This window comes from Ictidomys tridecemlineatus, chromosome 10 (genome assembly GCF_052094955.1).
Source record: "Ictidomys tridecemlineatus isolate mIctTri1 chromosome 10, mIctTri1.hap1, whole genome shotgun sequence".
Lineage (NCBI taxonomy): Eukaryota > Metazoa > Chordata > Mammalia > Rodentia > Sciuridae > Ictidomys > Ictidomys tridecemlineatus.
Genome location: NC_135486.1, coordinates 27,685,362 through 27,704,727, shown reverse-complemented (window position 1 = coordinate 27,704,727; position 19,366 = coordinate 27,685,362). Strand labels below are relative to the sequence as shown.

At 33.1% G+C, this 19,366-nt stretch overlaps 1 protein-coding gene across 3 annotated transcripts in view; it reads right to left on the bottom strand.

Annotated features, from left to right (window-relative positions):
* Positions 1-2,792: 2,792 nt before the first annotated feature.
* Positions 2,793-19,366, bottom strand: part of Ptprc (protein tyrosine phosphatase receptor type C) — a 113,171-nt gene continuing 96,597 nt past the window's right edge. For all 3 annotated transcript variants that reach the window (XM_078022540.1, XM_078022541.1, XM_078022542.1), the window contains 11 exons: positions 18,956-19,081; positions 17,127-17,284; positions 16,657-16,792; positions 14,922-15,071; positions 11,270-11,360; positions 9,887-10,020; positions 8,664-8,798; positions 6,512-6,634; positions 6,114-6,292; positions 4,423-4,558; positions 2,793-3,073 (listed from right to left, as the gene is read on the bottom strand). In XM_078022540.1, coding sequence (XP_077878666.1) covers positions 2,798-3,073; positions 4,423-4,558; positions 6,114-6,292; positions 6,512-6,634; positions 8,664-8,798; positions 9,887-10,020; positions 11,270-11,360; positions 14,922-15,071; positions 16,657-16,792; positions 17,127-17,284; positions 18,956-19,081 — 1,644 coding nt within the window. In that variant the 3' untranslated portion in view covers positions 2,793-2,797. The remainder of the gene's footprint in view (positions 3,074-4,422; positions 4,559-6,113; positions 6,293-6,511; positions 6,635-8,663; positions 8,799-9,886; positions 10,021-11,269; positions 11,361-14,921; positions 15,072-16,656; positions 16,793-17,126; positions 17,285-18,955; positions 19,082-19,366) is intronic.

Here is a 19,366-nt window from a genome sequence, read left to right as displayed (position 1 = left end):
CAAGAACATATTGGGGCTGGGGATATAGCTCAGTTGGTAGAGGCCATGAGTTCAATCCCTAGCACCCCCCCCCAAAAAAAAAGTTATTTATACACAGAGATATGAAAAATTGTGGTATATATGTGTATTAAGAATTGTAATGCAAAAAAAACACAACAAAGTACATGTATAAAGGCATAAACTGGCATGAACATACTTTATATACAGAGGTACGAAAAATTGTACTCTATATGTGTAATAAGAATTGTAATGCATTCCACTGCTGTCCTGTATTAAAAAATAAAGAAAAATTCAAAATGAAAAGAGAACATATTAATGCATATACATTCTGAAAATATCTGATACCTATGTAAACAATTATTGCCTGAAGAACTGAATTTTAAGATTTCTAAATATATCTTTTATTCCCCCATGAATTCTGGCCCCAGAAATAAAATAAACTTTAAAAGAAACATAGTCTCTTTCTGTCCAATAAAGAGACTCCAGGATTCCGAATTTTATCCTTAAAATGGAAGAGACTTTTTTAAGTTGACACCTTTTGCTTCATTTTTCTGACTAATTCCTGGTATTAATAATGTCAGTACCAAACATTAGCAAAGCAATCTTTTGTGTTTTGTGACAGATTTCCTATGAATGCAACCCATAGTCAAAGCCACCACATACTATTTTCTTATTAAGATGGAAATTATGGACATATCCTACATTCAAGTGCACCTTCTGGTTGATCCATGTTCTCATAGAGTAACTGGTCTCTGAACCACAATTTATCCTTCCCTTTACTGCACATTCATATTTGCAAAAGAAAAAGAAAAATTTCCCAGCTTGTTTCTTAAACTAATAGAAATTATCATGGCTATATTTTCTGAATAGTTATTTTTTATCTGAAAGGATAATCTCAAGTAGGAAATACATATTTTAAACCCACAACATTCACTTTTGGAATGTTATGTACAGTTGAAACCTCTAAAGTAAAAATTTTTTATAGATTATTTAAAATTTAGGTTTTGCTGTTTATTTTGAAGCAACTCACATAAAGATAAATACCTATCATGTGAATCTACTGGGCATTAGAATTACAAATTATAATAACATTATCTAGTAAATGATATCTGGTCAAGTTTCATGAAGTGAAACTAAAGTGCAGAAGTCTGAAAAAGTAGCAAGAAAAGCAAAAGTAAGATGTATTTCTTTCTGATGCCCATAATTGATGATTTTCACCTGCCTTTTTCTCACTAATAGGTAAAAAAGGTGGCAACTGACCTTAATATAAATTGGAAACTGTTGCTTTGTTTTAAATTTCCCTTTTTTCATCTGTTAAATAAAGGCAATGAAATATACAATAGCATAAGGATTTAATGCTAATTTTATGTTATAATAAAAAAATAATTTAAAATAAAAACAAAATAAATGTGGCTTGTATAAAAATGCAATTGATGCTGTATAGTTAAGACATTTGATATGAGCTACAAAAAGGAAAATATAGAAAACCAAATAAATCTAAAGATAGTGTGATCCATGTTGAAATGCAGAATTCTTCAAAAGACATCTTGGAAAGTACCATTATTCTTGAGGATTTTAAAAAATAGATTCTATATTATTATTATTAGATTGGAACCTGTAAAATTGTTGTAAACTGTTATTAATAGTACTTAAGCTACATTTTAATAGGTGCATACATATTCCATTTAGGAACATGTAAGATTTAATATATTATAAACAAGGAAGTTAATGATTGAACTTTATTGTGGCTGGCTATCCATATGAATTCCTAGTGGTAGCAGTCTAAGAATTTGAGATATTCAAAGTAATCACTAATGGAAGTCAAAGATGAACCTTAACATGGGAAGTATAGACATGCAATATTGTATTTCTCACATAAATCTTAAATTTCATAAAATAGCTACATTAAGTGTCAGATGTAAATAGGACACAAATACATTTTCTTGCTCTGTTCATATCCCTATGGGTTTTTAATACATACTACATTTATTTATTTTAAAGATGTTTATTTAAATTCAATTATAGCAAACATAAATTTGGTCAAAGTCGAAAGCAATAAATTCCATATATTGTACAGAGAATAATCTATGTTGCAAAGTGTAAAACCCATGTGAAAAAAGCAATATAGGCTCAGTTGAAAATTTTAAATTAAATATACCTAAAAAGGTATTGGACTAAATGATAACAGATGGAGTATAAGATTTCCAAATTTTAATTTGGTTAACTTTCTTGTAGTACCTATACACACACATGCTACTTTTATGTACTCTAAGTAAAACAGTAAACTATAAGATATATCAGAGTAGAACAAGGAGGACATCTTGAGGTCATTCTAGAAATGTACATGTTGCTAATCTTATACAGAGTACACATGCAATTTATGTCTTAAAAAATAGATCTTTCAAGCTAAGTTAACAGTTCCAATAAAAAGTGTGGGGTTTTTTTCTTCTTCAGAAAAAAAAAAGTTTTATGCAAAGTTTCTCAAGAGCATTTAAATTCACTTGAAAGCTCTACCTGTCCACCATCAGGTATTCAAACACACACACTTGAAGACTACTAAGAAGTTGTTTTTGCTGAATGACAGGTAATATTTTAAAATAAGCATAACACTGTACAAAACATCTTAGCAAAACTGGCTTAAATATTTTTTCCACAGTGGTAAAATAGCATCTTCCCCCAAACATTGGTCCAGTGCACTTCGATCAGCAGTCCAATGTCTTCCTATTTTTCCCTCCCACTTCTAGAAAAACAGAAAACAGCTAGCACAGGCTTTGAGTTGCCCCATGTATGTCTTTTCCTATGAGCTTTGAGTTAAAGCTGGACTCGCAGGACCATTGGCAGAATGTTCTGGCCCCTCGGTGCCACTTGTGGGTTCAGCACCTTCCACCTCTTTGCTTCCTTGGTGGGTCTTGTCTGGGGCACCAGCTTGATGAACGCAATTAGCATCCTGCTTTGCTTTGTCTACTTCATTATCAAATTCAACTTTATCTTCCTGATTGTTGTTTTTCTTTACTTGTCCATTCTGGGCAGGGTAGGTGCTGGCAATGATGTCATATAGGAACTGGTATTGCTCCTAATGAAGGAAAGCGGCAAGAAATTACATGAGGAAAACTGATGTCCTTGTTTATATGTCAGATGAAAATTAGCAACAACTAATCCTTTATTTCTGGAAGTCTGGATGAAAGTTCTCCGACATGTCTGCATAAGGAAAATTTTGAATGACTTATTTCCTTGTGGTCCTAAAGGATGAGCTGCTTTCAAAATGGACCCTAAAGCACCACCAAATAGGAGTTCATTTCCTTTCTAACGTGTGATGTCTCAGTCCCATGCCTTTGCCCTTGACGCCATTTGGGGGCTTATCTTCTTGGTTAATGCATACAGACCCCTTAAGAATCAGAGCAGAAATCACCTGCTTCAAAAAGTCTACCCTGATCCCGATAGCCTAATGCCCCTATTCGTGTCACTATAATTTCTCTATGGTTTTAATTACTACGTTGTTGACTAAACATCTGCCGTTTCCCAACATCAAACAATGAGTCTCTCAATAATAAGAGTACGGTAGCAGGCACTCAACACATTTTTAAAATCAATATATATGTAAACTCAACATCGTACATAATAAAATGCTTCATAGATTTTAAAGAGCAATAATTAAATTTATATTGTAAAGAATTACTAATTCCCAATTAATCATCTACAGTTACTACAACATAAAGAAGATACATGCTTGATTTTTTTTAAAAAAATGTAGCATTTATTATTCTCCTGTATGTACAGCTCTTCATAATGCAACTTCAGGCACTTAGGAAAAGACTAGGAGGAGTCTGTGTTCCCCACCCCTTAAATCCAGGTGGCATTGTGACTTTTTCAGCTGATAACAAGGCAGAGGAAGACTGGGTGTGTTTGATTCAAGCCTGAACCTCAGAAGGTCATCCAGTCACAGCTAAATGGCAGCCAACTTTCAGCCTAATAGTGACAGAGATCATTTGAGAGTGACTAGACCCCAGAGGACTCGTCATCTGGTGGCAGACATATCAGAGAGCCTGTTCATCTGAGCCCAAGGAGATCAGTAGAGCAATCCAGATAGCAATAGACTTATTGAACTATGATCAATGCTGTTTAAACCACTACATTTTGGGATGGTTTCTCACACAACACTAATGGATAAAGAATTAAAGGAGGGGAAATTAAGCAATCCATAATCATTTAAGGATTTTTTTTTAATGGTCTGTCACAACAAATTGCTCGAAAATGCTAATTACGTCTCTTATTTGTATTGATAAAAATTTCATGTGAATTGTAACATAAAAATAGAAGAGAGAAAGAAGAATAGGGAATAGAAGGTAAGGACAGGAGAGGAGGAAAGAAATTCAAAATAAAAAAGAAAAAAGTGTTAAAAAAACAACGGTGAGGTATACTTACAAATGTAGAAACCATTCCTGGCCTAGATTTTCGTAGAGATTTCACTACTTGGAAAACATCCACTACCTCTTCAGTTTCTGCACTTTCCAAGAGATTTAGCAAAGCACAAAATATTCCTGTTTGCTGAGATCCATCTCTATAAGAAGAAAAAATTAAAATAGAAAACTAATGTATTTTATGGAAAAAGTGATATTCGTATGAAGTAGGGAGAGATAAAATATATTTTTTTACTAGACTGCATTATTCCAATTTCATAAAAGTCAGTTATTTCTGTTAAATAATTTTTTTAGAGGGGAATGATTGATCATTTTCAATTCAGGATTTTAATATTCCTGTATTTTTATAAACAATTGGATTGGGCTTTTAAAATATATATTATTCTATTTAGTGGTTCATTGGTTTTAAATGCATTTTATTTACACCTGAAATTATTAGGACCAATATAGAAATGTCAGCTTGATAGATGAGGAACTCAAGAGTTAAAAGCACTAAAGGCATAGTTAGAAATTGATAAAACCAGAAGTAGGAAACCATCTGCTTTTCTTTGACTCTTCTGCTCTGTACACTTTTTACAAACATTTCCACTTCCATACCAGAAGAGGCGTGAGAACTGAGAAGAATTATTCATTAAAACAAAGGAAAACAAATGATCAATTTTCTATGAGAGGTGTAAAGCATTATATAATAGATTTAATTTTAGCATGCATTATCATCAGGATGCTGTGTACCATACATAACTAAAGAACAGTTAGTCGATATTTATTCATATCCTAAGCATATTTCTTAATACATAGAATATGAAACTTCCTTTCATTTCCTTTCTTTCCAGGTAAGTCTCACTTTTGAAAATTCAAATAAGTGATGAAAAGTACGACATCTCCAAGGGCTTGATTCTAGTGTCTGCAATTCCAATAACACTGAGGCTTTTCCAAAAATTCTAAAAGTATTTCTGTAGGTTTATATTTCTCACTTTGCTTTATGATTTTTTTCAGTTCTCATTTATTTTCATATTCACTTTCACATAAACCTTCTATATTATGAATCTTTGTCTTAATATCTTCTAGTTAAGGTGGCTATTTACCACAGGTAAAATTCTGCACAGAAAAACATTCACCACAGGTGAAATTGGAAAGCCAGCATAACAGAAACTAATAAAATCAAGTATTAGATTTTGTATTACTAAAATATTTGCCTCTGAGGTCAGTTAAGAAAATCAAATAATGGATTTAAAATCAAAATTGCTAAGCACTGAGATATCATTTAATATTTAAATCTGTTTATGGAAGATGAAGCTTTCAGTCCTCTGGCTTCTGAAACACCAAGTAGAGGGAATCAATGCAGATGAGCATATATCCACTGCAATCCATCCATCTATCTGTTTATTCACCCTTCTCTCCATTCATTTGCTCATTATGACATTCTAGGTTCAGGTACTGAGGAATCCAAGATGACATGATATTTGGTATTTATTGATCTAAATTTATTACCTGGATTTATTAAACTCAAATATAACCATTGTTATCATATTTATATAACCATTACTCTGAAGAAATATAACACAGAGTGATTGTCTCCATCAGAGATTTTCTCTGGAGTCATACGTTTTATATATCAGGACAAATAGAAAAAAGTGCCAACAAAGAAGTCAAGTATTTGGATTTTTAGAGCACATCCTATCAAATTCCACCCACCTGCAGTGAATTAGGATAGGCACACTCTTGGTGTACTTATTCCCTTCAGTGGAAGTCTTCTTGGAGAGTTTTTGTTTGAGACTCTGAATCATGGAAATTAAGTCTTTGGGATCTGCAGGAAGTTGTTCCATACTCCAGTTGGTGTACTGGTACTGGTACACGGTTCTAGGCTCTTTCCTCTAATATCAGAAGGGAAGGGGACATTAGCTGAAGTGATGCTCCATCCATATAGTTTACAGTCACATTTTCTTTACAATTGTTTTCATGTAGATAATTTAAAATTTTTATTCTAAACCATTACACAGATGGTAGCTTTTCTCAAATAAAATAATTTATTTTAGTATTCCTACCATAGTTAATTATATCAAAGGTATATACCATCTAAATTATTTATTTACCTTGGAATGTCTCAATTCAAATACACGGAGAGTATAAGTTGAATGTTTGGTTGTGTCCTTCAGATCAACTTCTAAATCTCCAAATGTTTTCTTTTCTTCTCCCCAGTACTGAGCACAGATTTCCTAGATAAGTAAGAGTATGATTCAATGACATCTACACAAATGTTGAATTTACTACTTGAAGTACTCAGAGAATCAATCTTTCTCTCTTTTTTTCTCTCTCCCTCATCTTTCCTTCGTTATTTTCTAATAAATGGAAATCACTGCATTCTAAAATTGAAATCTGCCCACAAAAATCTAAAATCCATTTGAAGATATGGTGAAGATCCATTTAACAAATATTGTGCAAGTAAAGGAAATCCTGGAATAATCAATGTAGCCAGGAAGAGCTCTATCTTTGCTGATGTTGGTCTTCGAGATTTGTTCCTGCCTTCCATATTCTGGTTAGCACTTCTTCAAAATCCGGAGATTGACACCTCCAATAATTCATGCCCTGTTGTCTATCCACCAGTCCCTGAGGAAGGAGCCTGCATCATTTAGGGATTTGTCTCTGCATCCTGATGACCAGCACCATGAGTTACTAAATTGGCAGAATATCAAAATAAAGGGTCATACTGGAGTTCAGGTGAATCACAAAATATTTCCTCCTCTGCAGATTGCTCTCCAGTGCTACAAATCCGCCATTGCTGACAATGATGGCCATTCGTGCCTGTATTCTCATTCTATTTCTTGACTTGCACAATTTAGATAAGTGAAAAAAATTACTGGAATTCCATGCTGTAAATCTGAACGTATATTTATTTCATAAACCAGAAGACAAAAAATAAAAAAAGAACTTTCTGTATATGAGTAGAGCATAAGGAGAAAAGAAAAAAAGTCGTGATTCTTAGTGTATGTCTATGAGGGCTTTTATTAAATAAGCATTAACATATGTTAGGTAATTTGTTAGGTATTAAATATCTTAGGTTCACCTTCAATTAGAATTTTATGGCAATAAATACTGCATGGGAATGAAGAGGGAAGGATATAGATAAATTTTTCAGGAGTTTTGATTTGCTAGAAGAATAGAGTCAAGAGGGAAGGGAAGGCACATTTATTTATTAGGAGTGTTAGTAAATACTAATACTATGACACAGGAATGATAATATAATTGGTTCATAAAGACTCAATCCATAAACCTACTTTTCTAAAGTAAAGAGTAAGTAAAACATAAAAAACAGGAGGGAAATGAAAAGATATATAGAGTCTGATTTATGAAGTTCTTAAACATCAGATAAGGAGTTTAATTTTTATCTTTTTTCCCCAAGATATTAGAAAAATTTTATTCATCACCTCAAAGTGAATTATATATTACAAATTTTGGCCAAAATAATATTATTAAAGGTGTTTTCAGTAGTACCACAAAGAATCTATACCTGAAGAAAAACACAAATAGTAAACAGGTAAGCATACCCTGAAATCTATTCATGTTTAGAAAATTCGTACACATGTTTTATAGCTATGATTTGGAAGGAACACACAAAGAGCTACATGATTTTCAAATATCAAACACATGAAGTATTCTCCATGCTCAGAATAAATCATTAGAAAGATGTAACATCTTTTTAATTTTTTAGAAGGTGTGTGAGACAGTACCTCATTTTATACAACAAAATACACTTCTAGTTCTCTTTATAGCCCCTTTTCAACACTTCTGTGGGAGATGATCATGAGTATGGTGGGCTAACGGCTTCTTACCTACACTCTCTTGGGTTCAGGAGTTATAGGAGTGAAGGGAGCTCAGTGGAAGAGTGCTTGCCTAGCATGTGTGAGGCACTGGGTTCAATTCTCAGCACCACATAGAAATAAATAATTTTTATCTTTAAGAAAATATAAAAGATATCATTGTTTGTTGTGATGCTAAAATTGCGGTGTTCTGGACATCTGTGAGTAGCAAGACTGGACAGGCAATCACGAAATTGTCAGAATCCAAACCCAAAATGATGGGAGCCAACATGGGGTGAAAGTTGTCTTAAAACTAAACAAATGGACTGGTGTGACAGAGGGACCAAAAAGATAGGAGCACAAAGATCAAGCAAGTAACCCAAGAATGGAGAGTGACATTTTATAATAGAAAAACTTGAAACAAATATATATTCCCAAAAGGACAAACCTGGTTTCCATGATTCAGTTCCGTCAACATGACAATAACCTTGACTTTCCTTTGGAATATCATCTGCCAGAAGTCACCAATGGTCTCTTTTAATGGTCCTTGAGTAGCAATCATCATTTCTGGTTTCCAGTAACCCTTCAAAGAAAAAAAAAACAACGAAGGTGGGGACTTTGTTACTACTGCTCTCTGAAGAGAGAAAAATAGTCTGCTTGATATCAATGCTGGTATATTAAAATATTAATCCTTAGGTTCAAAAAGAAATATAATATCTTTATTTTATATGAAATTATATATACATATATATAATTATATATAAAATATGTACTCAAATAATAAATTAGCAAATAATGTTATATCAAGATTAAGACATATTATCTTGAAAAACAAAGATTTTCCTTTCAAAAATACCCCCCAAACCTTTTATTCACTATATTTGTTATTACTAAGGTAAAAAGAATTCCATAGCACTTAAATTATCTTTATCATGACACTACTTTAGTTGGAGTCTATAAATTTTTATGATGTAGCATAATTTAAATAATGTTCATTGAATACTGAATGTGTGTTTTAGGAAATCTGTGGAAAGAAATCCAACTTAGCATATATGTAATAAGTATTTATTGAATGACTAAAATTTCTTTGTTTGAATTCTCAGTTTATTTTTTAATAAAATGTATGTAACACAGACTCACCTGACAAGCCAGTTAATCTAAGTGAAGTTTTAAACTATGCAAATAGAAAAATTTGAAATAATATTATTTGTAAGAAGAAATATTTTCAAATAATATTTTTGATCAAATTTTATTTTATTTATTTTTTAATATTTTTCATTAGCAATTAACTTTATTTTATTTATGTATGTATGGTGCTGAGAATCAAACCCAGTTCTTCACACATGGTCGGCTAGCGTTCTACCACTGAGTCACAACCCTAGCTCTTCAAACTTTATTTTTAAAATTAATATGGCAATAGTATTATTTTGCATGGAATATAAGCAATAGCATTGCCTTATTCTGAATCTATTCATTAGTTTTTAACATTTTTAAATTGTTTGCTAAGTTAAAATACAGCATTAAAAGTTGAAACTTTTATCAATAGATACATAGTTATGACCAAGCTCATCCATCACTCGTTTATGAAGCTGTGTAGTAAATGGCTTCTAATCATGTGGACTTAATTTTTAAAAGTGTCAGATACTGGGTTTGGGAGATATAAGCACTTACCATAATGAAAGATGCATTGATATATCTGCTCGTTTCTTCTGAGTCACTTTCTTCATCAGAGGATTCCTCTGAATCATGCTCACTCTCTTTGCTCATTTCCAGTTCATGTTTCAGTGGCACTCTGTTAAAATCATCTATGTAAAATAAATTAGCAATAAGTCTTCCTTTAGAAACAATCAAGGCTGGGGATGTAGCTCACTGATTGAGCACAGGCTTAGTGTTTGCTAATTCCTGGATTCAATCCCCACCCCACCAAAAGAGAAACAAATAAAAAAATAATTCTATGTTTAGTTAACATGTCTAAGTTAAAAAATTCAGAATTAAGTATGTTAATATAAATGCAATGATACCCTACATAAAATTCAGTACTAATGAATTAACAAATTATTTTTTAAAAAGCCTTAAAAAAAGGAAGACCTAAAAAGGTTATAGGAAGAAACATAACAAGTAGATATCATAATGCTCTAAATGATCATTCAATATTTGATACATGTTCTTCAGTTTTCCACGAATGCCATAATTCTGCTTGCTATAAATTTAAAAAAAAATACAAAGCCTAGAGTTTTTTCTCAATCATATTCTATTAACATTAAATTAACAGTCTTATTTAAATGGGTATTTCATATTAATTATTATTTAGTATAAATTTTTCCTTGCCTCCCAATAATTTAAATTTGTAATAATTTGGTCAAATGATCTGTTTACATTACTATCAACTCTGTATTTTAACTATATTCATAAAGACTTCTGCAGAAATTAGGTCAGCCATGCACTGATTTGATTTATCTGGTTGTCTAGTTTATTAGCTTGGCTTATATTTTGTTTATGCTAATTTTAGTGTATGCTGTTGAATAAAATTACAGTAGTACCAGATGTGATCCTATGGATGTGCTTAAATGGTAGAATTCCAGTCCTGAAAACTGCCTATTTTTATTTGTCAAATTTGATGATTGGCACTTTATAGAATATTTTCTATCTAATTTCAACCTCCCAGATATAAGAGATAAAGAAGAAAAAGCAGAAAGAGAACAAATGGATACAATGATTGCTATTTGACAAATACCCTGAAATAATATTAAAACAAGTACAGAGTACTTGACCTTTTTTCTCCTTGCTTCAGAGGTTTCATCTTACAACCTCTTTCTGAACTAACTGGCAGAAAGATAACACTGAAAGCAGTCTATTCTCCAAAGACCATTCAAAACATGTAGGGTTCAAATAATTTGCTGTAACTAAAATTCAGATAGCCTATTAACTTCTTCATTATAAACCAAATGTCGAAAATTTGCTCAGAGATAACTTGCATGTGTGTCTCACATTCAACAAATCCAAAAAGAGTTTCACTTTATCTAATACAAAAAATAATAACAGTAAACTACATACACGGAATGACATTCGAATTCCGGTTTTTCTTTTTATTTTCCTCTTGGTTTCCAATGTGCTGTGTCCTCCAGCTCCTGTATGAAGGAAGTCTCTGAAAAAAAAAATAGAATAGAAAACTCCTTTAAAACCTAAATATTAGATTAATTTATTATTCGGATATAGAATGCTTCTTACAGAAAGGCACCTGATCAATTTTTGTGAAATTTACAGACATTCCCTAGAGGCCAAAGCTTTTAAGTTTCCCTGTGAATTTTCCATTTTTATTGTTTATGCATTTAGAACATTTGACATGGTGAGTTGGAACTAAAAATATACACTTCTCTAATAGAGTAAGTAACCTTCTCACTTAAGAACTGCTTGACAACAAAGTAGTGTACTTCATTATGGTATAAGTTGAAAACACTATACCAATGTTCATTATTACCTATACTGCAAAATCAATGGCAATTATTTTAAATTATGAGAACTAAACTTAACAGACACAGCATTCACAGAAGACTTGATGTTTCAAACACTGAAACCTCAATTTTTCACACCTGCCCGGTTACTGTCCCTCTCATGCACAGTAGCTAATCAGTTAGCAAAATCTATCATTTCTACTTTTGCTTTTCTCTCTTCCAACTAAGTTCAGTCCATCTTCTTTTTTCACTTGGAAACTATCAACAATTTCATGACTGTCCTCTTTATGTCCAATCTTGCTTGCTCTAACCCTTCTAAAGTACAAAACAGAAGATGTCCCTCTTAGGCTCCTTAGCAACTTCCTTCCAATATCAGGAAGCAGTAAACCTCCTCAGAAGAGCATAAAAAAAAACCCTTTAGGGATATGCCCTTGACTATCTCTCCAGCCTTGTCCCATACTAGGTCCCTCCCTACTTCAACCAAACCAAATTCCTCCATTCCTGGCAGCTCTCAGATTCTAAGACAGCCAGGCTATTCTTTCACTATTGGCAGGATGCAGTGGTTTGAATGTACCCCAAAGGTTCACATGTAAAGGCCTGGTTTCCAGAGTGGTGGTATTGAGAATGCTTATGGACCTTTAGGAGGTTGGGTCTAGTGAGAGGTCCTTCAGTCATTGGAGGCCTGCCCTCAAAAGGAAACCAAAGGATTGTGAGACCATATTTCTCAAAATCACTGCTTCTTGGCTTGTGATGTGTGCATTTTGCTCCAACATATGATCCTGCATGATGTCCCACTCTTGTCCGAGCCTCAGTGCCATAAGAACACCGAGTTTGGAATTTGAAACTCCAAAACTGTAAGCTAAACAAAGCTTTTCTTCCTAAGTGGCCTGTTTCAGGTATTTCACTATAATGATATGAGGCTAAGACACAGACAAACATATATTTTGTTTTCTTTTTCCTCTTTGTCACTCCTTTTCTCTTCCCACTAGTCCCTAAGTAAATATTGATTGAGTATATAATGTTTCAGAATAATAATATTTACTATTTGAATAACCTAAACTGAGAAAGTTAGTCATGTACCATTCATTAAGATTTTTTATACAGACAATGTATATAAATGTATGTGAATATATGTAGTATTATGTATAAATAATATTATATAAAACAATATTTATTTTATATCTAATTATATATAAATCATAAATTATATAATATATACATAATAACTTACTATATTTAAAATTGTATATAATTGTATATTATTTATTATATATTAAATGTATATGATTACATATAAAATTATATACATTATATAAAATATGTTATATATACTATATATAACATTATTTACATATAATATTATTTGCATATATTATTATATAGTATAGATGAAGCCCTTTTTAAACTAACTATGGCATCCAGTTTTGAACCCCACTTAGTACTGTGTAATTGAATGAAAGAGAACATCATCACTAAATCCCACTATATACCAACGACATGGATACCACCATGAGGTGCATGTAAAACCAGATGCCTTGGAAAGCACCACAAGACCATTTGCTCTGTAAAAGGTCATCCAATAGCCACTTCCTTCTAGTAGCCAATGCTCAGGATTATAAGTGGAACTAATGGCTTGCCTTCCTATAAGACCCAAAGGATTTTTCCATCTTCAATCCTGGTTTATTTCAGTTGCCACCAATAGTCTAAGCCTCTCTGTGCATCCATCCACATTCCCCACATTTTTATTCCTTGATGGTTACCTGTACTCTCAAATAAAACCCAGTCTCTTATATCAACCAATGCTCTCCTCTGAGTTTTTCCTGTCCATGGTCTGTCATCAGCAAATCCCCATCCATCTGAATCCTCTTCCCCTCCCATTCCATTTCAGTCATGTGATCTCTTTGATACTGCTGCTACTTGCAAACCACTTCTCCATATTTTGCTTCAAAGAAACCCAATGACTTTTGATTTTCCTTCCGTTATACTACACCACCTTTAATCTACTGCCCTTCATGTGAGGGTATGAGGCACTGATTTCTGGATCACTCCTCCTCTTAGTTTTAGACTTGGCTAATGGTGCACTCTTTCTCTAGGGTCCATCCTCGTCCTTAATTACTTCGACATTCACAAGGACAATCTAGGCAACACTCTCATTAATTTCATCTGTTTTTTCACCTCCCATGACTTTCCCCTTCATTCCTCAACCATTTTCTTTTACCATTATACCTTTGTAGGTTTTATTCCAAACATTACAACATCTCTAAAATCATGATTTCAAGCATCCATGTTCTTGAAAATTATCCCTCTTCTTCTAGAACGTTAATTCTAATCCTTTCAGCCTAGCAACCTGAAATTTCTAATAGCATGTGCATATGTGGGTTAGTGAATTGGTGCATTGATTATGATAAAATTTTCAGCTAAAAGAACAACAAAACAACAATGAAATACTTCTCTCTAAGAATACTCCATGCCTGTCAATTCTTCCACAAAAATGCGGATCTTCTGTAGGACCAAGTTGCTTGGTGGTTATTATAAGCTCCACCTCCTCCCCCCACCTTAGCCCCACTTTGATCCTCAACATTAAATGATTCTGCATCTGATTAAAAGCACATTCCTGGCCTTGTGAAACTCTTTGAATTGACTAGTTTGGTATTTTATAGAAAGACTCTGTAAACTGAAAATCACTGGTGGAAGAGAAAAGTTAAAAACATTTTTTGACAACTAAGCAATTCGAAGATAGCTGTGTCACCTCTCTGAAATCACAGGGAACCATATTCTCGGTTAGCTGTCAGAATAATTGCCTAATAAATAGGTTAGGACACACATACTTATCCTTTCCTTTCTGTCTACCAGCTCCAGCCACTTCAACTTCCTAAGCAGTCACAAACCCCTCTAATTATTTCCTCTCACAAACCAAAACCAGATGCAGTTTTTAAAGGTGAGATGCTGTATTGACTGGGGCAGGCCAATTTTGTTGCTATATGCTATTATTTTGACACTTTATGTTAGACCAGTTTAATGAGTGAGTGTAGGAAGTGTTAGAGGTTGAATCAGACTTCTGGGTTTAAACTAGTCTTCTACATAATAGTTGTATAGACAGAGGCATTTCTTTTAAATTCTCTGTGTCAGTTTCCTCATCTGTGCTCCATTGCTTATGGTTAGGACCAGATGCAGATGAAGTGCATAGCAAACAATTGGAAAATATAAAGCCATAAAATTTGCCTGTAATTATTACTGTTATCCCTACTTATTACCTGGAATTCAGCTTCCAGTGGAGACGGCTCACTGGGAGGATCTCTTTTCTTCATGTTATGCAGACATAGATGTAATTCAGACAAGTTTACTTCTGTTTCTCCAAACTGATTATATTCCACTAAGGCCTGATGGATCAAGATGTACTGTGCCTACAGTATCAAAGAAAAATGAAAATAATTAGGTAATGCAGTGTCCAATGTGTCACATGTAAATAAAATATGCATTCATACAATTTGGTTCATATTGGGACAATGTGTGATAAAATAATTGATATGGGTAACATGCAAATGTTCTGAAGTTAGCTCAGCCCACTCTACAAATTTCATTTCAGACTATTTTTTCAGAAAAAAATACATTGTTTGCCAAATAGAGTATCCATTGTATAAGTTCATATCTCTTATTGTATTCCTCAACATTAAAAATAGTCTGTTAGTTTCTTCAGTAACTATTACTGAGTTAATAAGTGAAATTAATAACATTTGAAATTGTAATAAATACACAGGATATCAGAAAAGGCAAGTTTATATACTGTATAATGCATCATTAAAATTTTCTAGAACTTCTTAAAATAGAGAAAATTATTTAAGAAGATCAAATAGCCAAACCCAAATTTGACAACTCCTAACTTTTTATCTAAATTCATTATTTTGAAGGAAATTACATATTTCTGATTTAAAGAGAAATAACATTTTTCTTTAACTACCACCACCACTTCCCTGAGTTTTCTTATGTCTTTCTTCTTTGTTTTATTTATTCCACAAAACTTAATTTCTCATTTCCTGGTTAACAATCTATTTTTATACTTATTGTTGATATCTATTAATCTATGAACATTTAGACCTTTGTATATATTTTTCTGATTTAAGATCACAAAAATCATATTCTGTGTTTCATTTGATGACTTTATTCACTCGCTATTTCCATGTAAGCATCCATTCACATAGATAGATATAGACCTAGATTTCTTCAACTGCAGCCTGGCATTTGCTATACAAAGTCCACTACTGCTTTCCCTCTCCCCTGCTAATATCTAGTTCAAGTGTTTCTATTGTTGTGCTTTTCTATCAATGTTGAATGCAAGGAACAGTCCTGCACCTGTTTTTAGTTATGCACATTTGCAATTGCTGCACTTTGGTATACACAATACAGACATGTGCAATTGGCAGGTCAACTACAGGCATTTTTCAGTAACAACTTATGATCCAAATCACCGAATGCGTAGCATATGCCACAAACTTGTCTAAGTGCTTCACTGATATTTCCTTTTTCTTTATAAATCTGTGCAGTAAGTACTACCTTGATCTTCATTTTATAGATAACTTAAGTGACGCACAGAAACATTAAACACTTGTCCAGAGGTGTATAGGATTAAAAATTAGAGGTAGGAATTGAACTTTGGAAGTCTAGTTTAATAAACCAGGCTCTTAATCACTAATACTGTCTCCTTGTTTTTAATTCTATGACACGTCACCAATCTGTTTTCAATGCTTTTATTTCTTCCCTGGTCTGATATTTGTACGTAGTATTTCATTATTTTAAAAAATACACATATTCTATGGTCATCTTTCTTCCACAGAACTCTTAAGCATAACAAAATGATTGCCACTTGATTTAATTTTCAAAACTTTTAATTTATTTGAAGGTATGACAAATTTAGATTTCTTTTTATACCATTACTATTTCCCTAAAATAATTTAAGTTCAAAAATAAAAGTGAGCATATGTTAGAACGTACCTCCACTTGAACCATGAGACACCTCTGTCGCCTGAGCTTGACGACATAACCATAAACATCCACCTTGCCCTCTGCTTCCAGCCCTTCTAGCATGGCATCAATTCCAATGTAGGTGCCTGTGCGCCCAACACCAGCACTGACAAAACCATTAAAAAAAAGTGGAGACAGGATCATGATGAGGAAATGAGTGGAGAACCATCAAGCATGAAGCAGAGATAAGAACCTAAGTTTCTGTTGAAAAAGGTCTATTCAGGGCCCTTGCTACTGTGTTCACAAATCACAATATCATACTTTATACCCTGAATTTATTCAATTATAAGTTGGTAATTTACAATTTTTTTTTCAAAAAAGAATATAAATTACATGCAGCAGATTCTTTCCCAAAACAGGAATTACCCAAGGAGAGGACATCTTTAACTCAGGACTTCAACAGACCCATAGACCCCTGGGTGCTACAGGAGTCTGTTTACCTGCAGTGCACCACAATGGGGCCACTGAAGAAGTTGCTGAAAGCATTCACTCTCCTTCTCAGTTTGAGAAGCAGGTGGGGATCTTCAGGCACCCCGTGGTCTGGCCAACTGGTAAACTGAATGTGTGTCACTTCTCGTCCAATGGTTTTCTCCTTTTTCTAGTCAAAAGGTAAAATTTTTCTCTTAAGGTGAGTTTGTTTTCACAGTAAACCATATAACATAAATAAGTGGGAGGAAGGACCATAGGAAAAATTCCTCATGCAAATGTAAACTGCTCCAGAGACTTTTCCTGGGGTGTACAGTAAGCTTTTTCAGCCATGAATGCTTTTCCCTTTCCAATTAATAACTAGTAGTTGAAAGCTCATGCAGGATGTTCATGCACTACCCAGTAAGAAGAAACTTACCAGTGAAGTAAGGTAAGGTAAACAGAGCTGAAACTCCTAGGCACTTTCATGCTACAAAGCCAAAAAAACAAAAATAAACTCACACCAAAAAATCAAGGGGTGGGAGTGGCTAGGTGTCAATGAGGGGATTTGTGTGAAAAAAAAAAAAAAATCTACTGAATGTCACTCTCACAGGTGTTTAAAATTCTTCTGCTTGGTAGACCAGCAAACAGGACTATTTCTCACACGTAGAAAATCTGACTGTATTCCTTAAACCCTCCAAAAGTAGAATCATCAGCTTAAAGAAAAAGAAAAATTATGCTGTTTGTAATTTTTCAATAGGAAATAACTGAGTTGATTAAGAATAGTAATCCCAGAGTAATCACGATAACCAGATGGGCCTTGATGTCTACATAAATGCCATCAATGTGTATGTAAATGCCTATGTTTATGGATTGAGGGCCTAAGTGGCTCTGTCAATCATGTATTTAGCCATGAATCATTGGTAGAATTGTTTCACAGCCTTCAAATGCAAAGCAGTCAGTAATGCAAAAGGAGCCAAGAGGGCCTTGGGAGAAATACATAATAAGTTTTCTTTTTCCTGTAGAAGAAAAATGTATTTGGACTATATAGAAATAAAAAAAAATAGATTACTGAAAGACCTCCAACAAATGGAATTCAGAGAAAATTTCAACCTCTCATGAAAGATCTACATTTTTAAAATAGCACTATTAAAGTATATTCCATCCATCATAAACATCATTCATTTGAAGGGTTTTTATTATATTCCCAGATTGGTACATCACCCTTATCTAATTATAGGACATTTTTGTCAACACAAATGAAAGCCTACACCCATTAGCCACTGCTCCCCATTCCAACCCTCTCAGCTGGAGGCAACTGTTAATCTACTTTCTAATTTTATCTGCTCACCTATCTGGAATTTATATGTAAATAAAATTATATAATATGTATGTTGACCTCCATTTTATCTACTACCAAGGCCACAGTGGTGGCCTCTTTATTTTCTACACTAAACTTCTCTCTCTGCTATATATTTAGAATTTATACTCCATGTACTGCTCTCTAATTATGCAGTTTGTCTAAGTATTCTTTCCATAATGGTAACAATCCATTCAGGATTATTTATTAATTTAATAATATAATCATTTATTTAATATACTTAATGGAACCTTCTTTTTCTAAAGTACTTCAGGAGTCCATCATAATAGATACTTTTGATTTGACATGGGCAAACCTGTCTTTGACCCGTGGCTAAAATTTGACCTATCAACTTGTATTCTTGTTCTAACCTAACCCTTCTTCCTAGAGATCAGTAAAAGACATCTTACCCAAATATATTTCAATTTCTCACATTTAATATCTCATAATTAAATTTTATAAAAGCAATATCAAACCAAAAATCATTTACTAAAACATACTCACATTTGTAATGCTCAGTTTCTGAATGATATAATCTGGACATTTTTTATGCTCAAATATTTTTACAATAACATCTCCAAAAGCCCGTGTGCCTTCTTCCATTGACGGCCAGTATTCTGCACACTTGTTCTATATTTTAAAAAATCATTAATGATTCCAGTTTTTCATTTAAACAAAATTTTACTATACACTCTTAATAAAACCAAAACCCTAAAATTATTTACCCAAAATTCTCACAATATTTACATATTCTTGGTTAAGCACATATACACCTAAAATTGTGGTGTCTGAAATGCACTGTTTCCCATCTAGGTGTTCAGAAGGACTTTATTTTTTTTTTAGTTTTTATTGTTGGTTGTTCAAAACATTACATAGTCCTTGATATATCATATTTCACACTTTGATTCAAGTGGG